This window comes from Battus philenor, unplaced genomic scaffold (genome assembly GCF_028537555.1).
Source record: "Battus philenor isolate CCGP_79_NKW_IND1 unplaced genomic scaffold, ilBatPhil1.0.hap1 SCAF_2, whole genome shotgun sequence".
NCBI lineage: Eukaryota > Metazoa > Arthropoda > Insecta > Lepidoptera > Papilionidae > Battus > Battus philenor.
The window spans coordinates 10,266,023-10,278,911 of record NW_027181682.1 but is presented as its reverse complement, the minus strand read 5'-3'; the positions used below and the strand labels follow the sequence as shown (position 1 = coordinate 10,278,911).

General features: G+C 31.8%; 1 protein-coding gene across 1 annotated transcript; it reads right to left on the bottom strand.

The window, feature by feature from the left end:
- Positions 1-990: 990 nt before the first annotated feature.
- LOC137921928 (uncharacterized) lies at positions 991-7,356 on the bottom strand. The gene is made up of 5 exons (XM_068764728.1): positions 7,192-7,356; positions 4,857-7,009; positions 3,720-4,778; positions 2,074-3,632; positions 991-1,283 (listed from the first exon to the last, which is right to left on the bottom strand). Exons 1-5 carry the CDS (start codon positions 7,354-7,356, stop codon positions 991-993), a joined length of 5,229 nt encoding a protein of 1,742 aa, XP_068620829.1.
- Between the last annotated feature and the right edge of the window lie 5,533 nt (positions 7,357-12,889).

Genomic DNA, 12,889 nt, shown 5'->3' with positions numbered 1-12,889 from the left:
AAGAATATGTTTATTGCTGTAAGTATATATTTACTGCTATAAGCATATTTTTACTGCTAGTGATGTCACTGCAGTGATTAAACCTGCGTAGATTTTACAAAATACTCGCTTGTCTGATATTCGGACTTCACTTTCTGGTATAAAAGAAAGCGAATTGGGAAAATAAATAAGAACAATTGGAAGTATGTAGTCATTTGTATTTATATCACGTACGTCTCCGTGAAAAGCACCGACCATTCGGTGACTGGTTTTGTTTCCAATTTAAGACTATCGCAACAAATATTTTTTTTCTCGATGAATGCAAGTGTGCAAATAGCGGAAGCGGTATTCAATACGAAATTAATATTTCAATTTGTGAGTACGCTATCAAAGGTATTGGTCAGTAGTAACAAACAAGGCCGAAAAATGCTATCCAACAGTACAGTTTTTTTTTTTATAATCGTAATTGATTTTTGAACCGAAATTTATTTGTCCATTTAGTTTCGAATTTGTTAAATGACGCTTGTATTTACTGCGGAACAGCGGTTTATAGCATCAGGAATTAAAATAACTGTAGAAAATTCACTAATATATTATAAAAATAAACCCTTCGTTAATAAGCACCTAAATATAAGTTATTTTCTTGTAGTTAAAAAATGCTATTAATTATAACTCAAAAAATGTTTTTCCATATAAAAACATTAATGTTAAAGGAAGCAATAGTAGCGAATTGATTGTCCGAAATCTCAAGGTTTACTTGTATATTCACTAGACATTTCGTGTTGAAATTAGGCAGTAATAACTAAATAGCACGCAATGCTTCCGTTTAAGCAGACATATTATCGTATCATGAAATTACTTTAATAATAAAATAAGTATCCGTCATCTCAAATTTAATATATATTATACAAACAAATATTAAATAAATAACAGGAAAAAAGTTAAAATAATAGTATTTATCTAAATGTGTTTTTATAAACTTGAAAAAACACGACGAATCAACTATTAAATTTATTCATTCTCTGCTTCTACAAAGAACACCCTATAAGTACGAACGTCCATACCGCATTCGGAGGTGAAAGTGACAGAAAATTTCTCAGGTTTATCGTGCGCAGGTACCGTTATCGGCAGAGCCAAAGTTTCTTCAGAATGCTGGGCCAATGTCACTCTGTCGAAGCGTGGTTCGAGTGCACGAGCCGTAACACGAAAGGAGGTCTCATTACGCAGGATGTGTTGCACTTCAGATATATTGGTTCCGCCTTCAACTAAAAGCATGCCGAGAATAATTCTTCCCGTCGGCGTTTCTGTAAAATAATTAATTGGTTAATAAATCTAGTCGATTTGTAAAATTCTAAGTATTTTTTAAACATTTTATGTACATATTTTCGTATTTAACTCTTTATATTTCTTTTTCTGACCAGACTCTCACTGCGGTTCATAGACCTTAGACCTCTGAAGATTCTGTAGGTTAGACGCGGAAAGGCGTTGAGGGCGCTTAGACTGATTTCAATAATCTTAGTAGTTAATACGTATCTTATTACTTTTAGTCTCATCTTCCAAGATGTATGATATGTATTATTCCGCACGTGTATTTCTATTTTCGGTGTATGTGATACTTACCAAAAAAAAAAAATTTGAGATTCAATATAAAAATTATATTGTATGCCTGCGATATAAAAGCAAAAAACCAATCCCATTTTTTTTTAATTTTTCGGTAATTTTAATGAAACTCTCGTAGTTTTTCCTTTGCTAGTAAAGAAAATACGTTATGTTTCTAGAATACCAACATTGAAACATTTCGTGAGAATCGCATCAGCATCGTTGCATCATGTAAAACAATAGTCAGAAGCAGTGGCATCGAAACTGGTAAAATCATGCAATGAAAATTTCTACTGTTAAATCCCTAATGACGATAAAACGTAATATTTTTATTGCTGCTATTTTATGAAAATAACTGACAGAGTGATAAAAAAAAATTGGTGTCAATATTCCCTATGATTACAAAAATATTATCACAGGGAACATTCGACCGGGCAATAAAGAATTAAGCGTTAACACACGTAATCTAACTTTATAATAATATGAACAATTTACCAATTAGTTGATCGAAAATTTCAATCATTTTTTCTGATGCATACTCTGACAATGCTGCCCGCAGTGACTTCACTGTCATTTCATTGCGATGAGGTATCATCAATACAACGGTACGGTAGCATTCGCAAGAATCCCCGCAGCTGCACGGTACCATTGGCCATGTGGTAACATTAGCAAATAGCGTATCAAGGAATATGTCGCATCTTGGTTGTGACGTCACCTTTATGAAGAATTCTCCTATACTACTTCTGAACCAGACCCACGAATTGCCAATTTGAGCATCCAAGCAGATTAAAAGAAAATATACCTTATGCTCCATAACATCTTGTCCACTCTCTTTAGGTATACCCGATAAATTTATTTCTTTATCTATCAAATGTAGTCGAGTGGCATAAAATTTAGATTTTGGATTTTCGTCGAGCGTTAAAGGAACTGTTGGTTCTTTATCTAATAAGTACATTTGGAAAGTAGCACTTGTCGTAAACGGTGACGATACTAATACGTCGACTTTTTGTTGTCTATAATTTGGACCCGTGACTTTACATTTTCTTAAAGGTGTCAGTATTTCGACACATCCCGAAAGTATAAATATAATGTAAGTATCAAATATTCTTGTTTTATTATATCCATGTACTAGGAGGATTGAATTATACTCTTCCACAAAATTAGCAATGTATGTAACGTTTACCATAACTTTTTTACCGGAGTCACCCGCCATTACTTTTTCAACGGTAAAATTATTTCTTGTGTTTTCAAGCAGGAAGTACGCAAGTGTTAAAGATTCTTGACTCACTGGGTTGATTGAAATCCTTCGCGTCGAACTTTTTAAAAGTGGTGGATTAAATTTAATTACATCTTTAGACTTAAACATGGGCAAAACCACATAAAGATTTATGGATAGGAAAAACATTTGTAAAAAGTTCGGTTCAAGAAAATCTGTACTGTTAAGGGGAAAATTAAGTCGTAGTTGATTAATTGCTTCGATAATGAGGCACGCGTTATTAATTTTTCCGCTCTCAGTATTACATTCGTTTTCTTTGCTATATATTAGGAAGTGGTTTTTTAAGAATGGACAATGATTTAAAAACACTGCAATAATAGCGATCCCGTCTGATAAATCGGTAGTAATATTTTTAATACATTTTATTGTTTTATCTTTCATGAATTTTGTATTATATTGTAAACGTAACTGTTCATTGTACCATGTTATTATTATATCTAGTATATCTCTCGGCTGTGAACTTACACAAATGCAATCAAAGAAGCAGCTGTCTAAAATAAACACTTTATAACTCTGCAGTATGAAATCTATCCAAGATTGTTTATTTAGTCTTTTAAATAATCCAGCATCATTTAAAATTTCTTGTGTAAATGTTTCATCAGCATTATTTTTTGAAGGTACGCTTGCAACATAAGTAACAAATTGATCGTAGCTTAAGAGAAACTTTGGTTCCAGAGCCCATAAGTTAGCTCCACGGGCTTTTAATAATTTTAAAATTTCTCCATAAGTTCCATGAATGTCCTTAACTTGCTTAACTGCTTCATCAGCTTCGGTATTTCTGAAATAAATATGATTTCGAATTAAAAGTTTATACACTTAACGTATATTATATGATTACACTATTACACATATTACTTATACTTACGCTACTTTGCGCACATGTTTCATTAACGGTCCGGCAATTCTTCTCATAAAATTGAGAAACGATACGTTTATTCCCTTTGATTTTTCCTTTACTTGAGAAGCTAAGGAAATTGAAACCGCATTTAGTGTTTCAGGAATTTTAGGATATAATTCTTTTCTAAATCCTTGATAAAACATCCACTTTTCAAGGAATTTCGAGCTTTTTTCCATATAGCTATGAAAGTCAATTTGAGTTGGCAATGGGTAGTAAGGATACGGATTATCTTCAAATTGAGTAAATGAATTAGCATGTAACGTTAAGGGACAGTACGTAAAGCAAAATTTAACCTCTAAGTCACAGCTTGAACCACTCGCATGTCTGAAAGTAACTACTGAACTAGCCACAACAGGAGTTTCACTTGTGATAGTTATTTTGACATTTATTAAAGTATTTTTTTTTGTTACATTATCTTCTAAAATAATATAATCTAATAATTCTACTGCTACCGAATCATCTTTGCTTGCAACAAAGGAAACTGACTCTGCATCAGTTTCCTTATCTATTTTCAAAGTCATATTGCTTGACATTGTTTCACCAACATAAGCCGATGGAAATATAATTCGGAATGTACTGGGGACAATTACAGGTTTTTCGTTAACTCCGATGAATGTTAAATTGTAATAGGGTATTGTCATGTTTGCATCAAGATGGAGCAAAGCCGTAGAAACAAATCGGCCGCGACTTTTTGGATGAAATTTTAAGCGAAATTCAACTTCTTCGTGAGAATTTAATTCAAATTTTAAATAATTTTCCGATGTAATCAGTAAATTTTCCTCTGATAATAAATTTAAAGAAAAATTTGGTGATAGTTTTGATATCAAAATTGTCACGGTCCGTTTGAGCTTGGATACATTTTTCATTGTGAATTCAATACAATTATCATTATTTTCATCATAATTTATTTCAAAATTTTCAACCGAAAATTGTAGCTGTGGTAGGCTAATAACGCCGTTGAGACGACAAAAACTGATTTCTTTATAATTCGACTTTATCTTAACTTTTGTGTTGTTTTCATACAATCTGTAAAACAGAACCAAAACGGTAACTTTTTCAATTAACAAAGACATTCACAAATGTAATTAACTGTGAAATACTTACTGCTCGTTTTTTTCTATATAATAACGTAAATCGTGTGATTCTTGATTATTGTTTGGAGGACCTATTAATTCATTTATTCTAAAAGGCATAAAAAAATCGTACTCCCTTCTGTATATACCATATATTTGTATGAAAACTGCCTTACTTTGACCTCCTTCAATGTCTAATTTTGTTATTCTACATTTTTCATTACCTTTATTCACGTAAACATAAAAATCGTTATCCTCATCAATGCTTAAGATCTCTATTTCCGATTTTACGTTAGTTGTATTCTGTAATGTAACTTGTATGTATGTTATCAAGTTGCACGGAATTCGAGGCATGAAAACATTTTTAGGTTGTATATTTATTTTCGGTTCAACTACGTTGCCACTTACAGGTATGGTCACATTTTCCTTATTATTAATTTTAACAATCAAATCAAATGCAAATTCCAAGACACAAGATATTTTTACAATGACGTCGAAAGGTATAATCATTTTAGGGCCAATTACTCCGCTCATGGGTTCTATTCTGAAACCGGGCAAAAGAGGTTCTACCACATAAAAAAAGGCAACCTCACGCGACGAATTTTCTAATTTGATTTTTTCCACCATTTCTAAGTTTAGGGCAATGTCATTGAAGGCCAAAGCTGATTTCAGGAATTTTATGGACAATTTTCGAGTGACGACATAAAGCTCTACTGGAATAGTTTTCTTTTCTAGATTCAAGTCAATTTCAAACACTTTTGCTTTCGTAGGCTTACATTTATATATTACATCACACATCCTGCAAGTATTTCCAGGGAGTGAGCATGCGTTTGGAACCACTTCAAATGGTACATCGTCATTAGGTGTGCTCCAATTAAATTGTACATTGACATTGAAATAGTTATAAATTTTTATCGGCAGCGATGTAATAAACGCTTCCATAGTGACCATTCCGAATTTTAAGGTTTTATCTGGTAACATGAGCGTTGCATTACCAGTTTGTAATGTGTATGGATGTTTTCGAAGAAACCTGTGATTTATAGTATATTCGAAATTTCTAGTGTAATTCCCTTCCATAGAACCAAAACAAAATAAAATTATTTTTATTTCTTTCAAGGCTTTTAACTTAATCTTTAATGTACGTTCTTTTTTAACCGTGTAATAAATGTTTCCATCGTGAAAGAATTCAAAAGTAATATCGGCGGTACTAGTATTTCTAATGATTATTTCTTTTTCAGCGTAAGATGACAATCCGACTCTGCCGAAATCAACAAATGTTGGTTGTGGTAAAATATGGAAAACATCGAAAATTGATAAAATGTTACGTTTTGGTTTACAAAACATGTGTGCTGGCAAAATTGGTATATTTTCTGTATCAGTATAACATTCATCTTTTCCTGTTATTATTTTTTCAGTTATTGTTTTTATTGTGACGGCCATTTTAGCTGTAATCAAACATTCATCTGCTTTTGTTTTCAATTCTTTCATTTTAGGTAGCTCATCACTTACATATGTATAGGAAGGGTTCAACTCATATAATGTATGTAAAGATTTTACACAAATAGGACGATGCTTTTTAGGGCACATTACTTTAATTTTACATGTGATTTTGTATGGTATGACGTTATCATCACATTTATTTGTAGTGTTATCTGTAGTTGTTTTTGTAACGGTATCATTGGGATTGATTATGTGGAATACAATTTGATTGTCTAATTTCAAACTGTTAGGCTTCACAGTCACTAATACCTTTTCTGCCGAATAAGGTTTAATACAAAATACTTTCGGTACAACATCAAAGCTAACCGACTTCTGGTAATAGAGTTTAGCAGTTGTATATTGTGAATCATTTCTTATTATTAAATATCTTATTTCTTTTGCACCAAGCGAAACGTCAGCAAAATCTAACACTTTTGGTTCATGAGACATTTTAACGTACTCATACTGGCCAAATATATAATATCTGCCAACTTCTGCATGAAACTCATTATTACAACATAGTATTCCATCTACATGAATTAGACGCAAATCAACCACAAATATATTGTCATTATTATTGCCTTGTTTAGATACTACTATGCATTTATTGGTCGGATTAAAGGTTATTTCTACTGTGTGGTTGTCAATATAGCTAAGGATGAATGCTCTATGTGACGCAGATATTTCACGAGCTTCTTCATATTTCTTGAAACAAAAAAACGTTTTCGTAGTTATTAAAATAGCTTGAATGGTTAATCTTATTTCACATCAGAATTATTTCTTATTATTAATGCTGTTTTTAAAGAGAAATACAAAGTGTTATTTTCCTAACGGGTACATTAGACCGTAAATGGTAAGAAACGTAAAGCATTTAATATAAATCGTACCAATAGTGATCCTTCGTGCATTGTTTTAAGATAGACTGATGACTGCAAATCCCATTCCACCTTAATTTCCTTTGAAGTTGATAATCCAACAAAACATATTGGAAATTCCACTAATTTGAAGCTTTTGAAAACATTATCTGGATCAGATTTGTCACAAATTTCCATTTGGTTAGTTATTTGAGTTCAATATTAAAAACATTTTGAAATAAAATAGATATAATTTGTACAAAATATGTAAATTGCAATAGTCATACGCTTCTTTGTCAAATTGTTTTATTTTCTCTATGATAAACCTATGGTTAAAAGCGGAGTCGAAAAAGTGTTTAATAGGCAAACAAAACTTACAAGTTCTTTAAATAACCCGTTTATTTAAAAACTATCGATGATATGTTATAATAAAACATTTTATTAGTAGAAAGTAGAATGCTTGTAATAATGCCCGTTTCAAAGAGTAAAATCTTTTATGCAGTATTAAAAAAAAAACAAATTTATTTAAATCGGCTAGGTCGAGTCGTTTATTACTTACAAAATTTATGAAATACACATAAATTGCTAGAGTTTTTTTGCTTCTGGTCAGTTAAGAGTAATTCGGAAAAGCATAGGAATATTTTTTTTCGTGAGGAGTCCAACAATCGTTACTTTTTAAATATATTAGGCGAAACAGGTGTTTTTTTTTTAAAAACTTACGTTTAATAAAAGTAATGTGAGTAAATCGTTTTGACATTAGTTACAACAAAAGTTTTTATTAGATTTCGAGATTTAGGATCCCTTAATTTACTGTACACATTTATGTGCAATTTAAAATAAAATGTATACAGATATAGCCAAGTGAGAAGGAAATTTTTAAAATCAGTCGCATAAACAAAATAATTATTATTTAACAATAGTTTTTTTCTATTATCTTATTTATTATTCTCTATTATTCTTTATTATTTTCTATTTAGTATTTTCGTTCTGTTATTTTGTAATGTAAAGATCACACGAAGTGACATATAAAAGTTAAGCCCAAAAAGTGTTGATGTTTTTTGTTGTGACTCATAATTGTATTGTGACAATTGTGTTTTACCCTTTCTCGTGCAGAATCTATAACAACCATATTGTAATATATATGTTGACTATTATACAAGATATAGTTCTTAATAAATTTATTAGTACTATTAACATATTCGCATATTTAAGAAATGCAAGAGATATATTACAGATTTTTGTATCTATATTACAGATTTTGTAGTATTTATTATAGACTATCTTATGATACAGATGTCTTTGCAAATGTTATAATGTTTTTGTCCAAAACGACGCTCATATACATTATTATTACGATTTTAAATTCTCTCTTTCTTGACAAGAATGCCAGATAAGTAGAAACGCAGTGCCCTCGCGAACGGGATAACGTGCCGGAGTAATATTGCAGATGGATGTAAGCACCAGGGGTGTGTCGTACGACTCCTGCAAATTAGTTCGGGGCGGGGGAGCCCCGGCCGCCCCCGGCTGCCTAAGGGTTTATCAGATTCGGGGGGTAAAAAATGACTTCTCAATGGGAGGTAGGAGGGTAGTGCGCAGAGCGAGCGGCGTGTAGGGCGGGCGTGGGCGGTGCCGCACGTGAAGCAGGCTTCCATCTGCGTCGCGACGCTCGGTGCAGCGTTCTCGTTTCGTTACATCGTTCTCGGTGTATGATCGAGTCGAGACCATGCTCGTGGATTGCACGGAATGCTAGATCTTCGCGTTTATGCTCAATGTTTGTGTGGTGTTACAAGGACGTAATTGTGATACATGGAAACTGGTTACAACGGGCTCGTGCAGGATTGCGAGACACGGGAAGTTCCCATGGGTACCACTCTCGATATGCATCCTTTGGATCCGCCACCGCCGGACGTACTCTTGGCTTTGTTAGCTAGAAATAAGGCGTTAGAAGGTGAGAACTTTGTGATGCCGCTTTAATATTTTTTTTTATATTTATTGTTACCGATTTGGAACAAAAGCCGAATATGATGAATATATTAACAAAGAACACCTTTGGTTGTTGTTGATGCAGAGTTAGTATTTCGTAGTACGTTACAATTATCGAGGCAGGCACGTGGCGAGCGCCACGCGACGGGGCGGTCGTGGCATGTGCGTGCCCTCGCTCCCATACTAACCTATCTTTTTGTGTGGGCTGCGGGTATACCAGCGGGCTGTAGGGCTTCATGTAATCAAGTTAAGTGCTCGTACAACACAGGAGCGTCGATGAGCTCTTTTCGATTTAAACGCCAACGCGCACCTATTATACCGATAACGTAGCACTTAGTAAATTGTTGTTATACGATGGCATTGTTCGTAATACTTGTATTAAAGTGCTATTTGTAATATTGATATTTTTTTTGCTTTAAATTTACATAAAATATATGCATGAAAAATCCAAGTTATACTTAATTTTGATATATAGATAGATATTATAGCATTGGGTCATAATCATTTCATCTATAGGGCGTCTACAGCTGGACATAGGCATCTCCAATAGATTTCCAATGGAATCGATTAGAGGCGGTACAATTTTTGTAATTCACTGTGTATTAAAGGAATTTTCATTGTTTTTTAAAACATTATAACGAGGACTAATATTAATGACACTATTTATAACTATCACGAATATTTATTATAATTTTAAGTATTAACATATATTAATAAGATTCCTAAAACATAGTAACATAATTTCTAACAGAACATAGGCTTTATTTTAGAAGCTTCTAGCGTCTAAACGTATTGTTTTACGATTACTGTGCTAGGGAAAGTTTCTATGAATACTATGTTATTCTTTATTACGAGAACTTAATGTTGTTACTCGTAATTACATCATAAAACAGCAAAGTTATTATTTTTATCAATTAGTTCAGTTATTGCAAAATTTAAAGTATATTGTTCAATAAGAATATTATTATACTGTTTCGATTTCCATAGCATAGATTCAATGTGAGAGAGAGTAATTGGAATACAGGTTACTCGATACATCGTTTTTACTACGAGTATGTGTACTTAATATAATTAAAAAGAAATATATTCTGATAGATAGACACGCCTAGATGACACATGCATATTATTCATACAGAACTATAATTAACAGTCGTTTAGTTTTCATCATAATATAGTATACATATAGTTTTTAAAAATAGTAAACATTGTAAAAAAAGTCATTTATTTTTATTTACATATCACACTTTGATCATTTTGATCTGAATCCAGTTAAGTAAATATTTTGTATAAAATTTACAGAGGATCATCGGTTATAAATATATGTATAATGTATAGCTCATTTGGTGGCAATTAATGTATTATACACTATATCCAAAAATAATTAGTTTCATAAAATATAAATTAAGTTATGATAATGTGATAAGAAATATTGTTTTTTTTTTTTAAATTTACGAGTGTAAAATATTAAAATTAGTTAGCTTTTACTATCTGTTCCTGCAGACTTTATACTGCCAAGCGGTAATACCTTTTCGCATTCCGATAAAAAAAAAAAACTATGTAATGAAGTTGATGTAAAAGCTTTAAATAGTTTTGGTAGGGAATGAGCTGTATATTCATCCCTTCGAAGTTTTTAGACTTATAACCAATGATCCTGTATATGTTCCTGTATGTGTATATGAAGATGGATATACATCGCAATGACGTACAAACTCTAATTAACATTTCTTGTAAATACTGTGAATAGTAAACCTGATAAAACAAAAAAAAAACATTACGAACACAAATCATTTATCACCTTATTGACGGAATTTAAATAAAGCTTAATTTACCAAACATTATATTGTAACCATTACAGGAAGAAAGTGGAGATGTCTCCTATTATGTTACCACATTATCGCCGGAAGTAGGCACGTGGCGACGCGTGCGCTGCGAATCGTTTCCTTCCGGGAATTAAAACAAGATAGGTTTAAACTGTTCAACGACATTCATCGTTGAAGTGTAATATATAATAAAATATATTCCAAAATATTTTTTTCGATTCGTATGAAATCTTACTTCATCGTTTCTTTAATGTCAAATGCAAAAGCATGGATTCAAAAACTTTAAATATTTAATGAAATTAGGCGTTACCTTGCGGAAGTCCATCCTAAGTAACAAAAGGACCAATATTTAGCTTAGCCACTTCCGCACATGCCACATTGCATGGTGGCTAAATATTGGTCCTTTTCTTACTCAAAAACTTTACTCTAAATTATTTTAACATTATTGGCAAGACAAAATGGTAGTGGGTATACCACATTGCGCACAGAACTTTATGTTCTATGTCTTTCATAAAGTGATATAAATTTTTTAAAATTGATAATATGTTTAAAACAAGCCTAGACCCGAAAATCTTTAACATATAAAAATATGTTTTGATAAAAATGGTCAATAAAGCAAGATGTAACAAACTAAATGCTAGAAATTCAGGTTTAGGATTAAGGTTTTTAATACACCAAATTTAACCACCACTCGCAGGATGGATGGAAACCTTATTAAGGTCGTCGAATAACACCAGATGCAGGCCGTTTTTAACCGGTCCTATCGGAAATCTACCGGGTAAGCCTGGGTCCGGCAATAAACGTTGTACGACTGAAATTATGGTCATGACAGTGTAGCGCTCCGTGAGGTCTAAATCTATCGGGTTTGTACAGCTAGGTGTAAAAATTTTTTCATTATCTATTGTGTATTCAAATGAATGGTAATTAATTTTACTATACAAGGGAAATGTACGCAAGAGTATAGAACGCATTTAGGAGCCAAAGGGTAACTTAGTTATTAACTCTTTTATCACTAGGACAAAAAGTATAAGACTACTTTATGAGTTTACAATATTTGGAAAAATTGTATAATAACGAATTTTATTTTTAGTTGCAAGTAATAGGCGTTAACGAAAACTCTATTTCATACAAAGTATTTTTTTAGTGAAGATTTCTTCTTTTTATAAAAAAAAGCATCCTTATTGAAGCGGGTAAATTTTATGACTACAACCTAAGTTTCTTCGCATCCTATCTCTAGGATTTTACGTTTCACAATTTTGTACTTTTCATTGTGAGCAAACCATTTACCTTACCTTCAAATAAACATCTTACTAATTTCATAATAATCAAATATAAAAATAATGTACAAAAACTAAACAACATTTAAGATTAACATATTATATGCTTCAAAGCTTTGGCCAAAAATCATCATCCGCTCAGCGGGGGTCGACATCTGTCGAATCCGACCCCCTTGTGACTTACCTTCATGACGTACCTGAGTTTAACGACCTGGCCAATGGCATACAATTACTTAATAAAATCTAATTAAAGTTAAATTCTAGTTCTTCTAATAAACTAGTTGTTGAGAAAAGTAAAAAAAGTGTTATAAACTTATTTAACACACAAAATTAATTTGATGATAAGAAAAATTTGGAATTAAAGTAATAAAAATACGATCAATAATAGAATAAAAATTTAGTTTTAATTTAGGTCAAATTTGAATGTAATTAGAATTCGTAATTAAACATGAGGTTACGTAACGTAAAATATCAATTATAATGACAATAAGTTATCAAAAATTAAGTTTTTTTTAGGTAATGGAAAATGTTATTGTGCAAAATGCAAATTAAGTAAATGGTTGTAATTTATTTATGATAGATTAGAAGATTAAGTGAATAATTGCGATATTCGTAATTGCCTAGTTATATTGTTAAGCGAAGGGCAAATTG

Coding starts and splice junctions, on each gene's coding strand:
- LOC137921928 (XM_068764728.1), bottom strand. CDS start 7,356: ATGGAAATTTGTGACAAATCTGATCCAGATAATGTTTTCAAAAGCTTC. Junction 4,779..4,856: donor TATATAGAAAAAAACGAGCA/GTAAGTATTTCA, acceptor TCTGTTTTACAG/ATTGTATGAAAACAACACAA. Junction 3,633..3,719: donor AAACATGTGCGCAAAGTAGC/GTAAGTATAAGT, acceptor TATTTATTTCAG/AAATACCGAAGCTGATGAAG.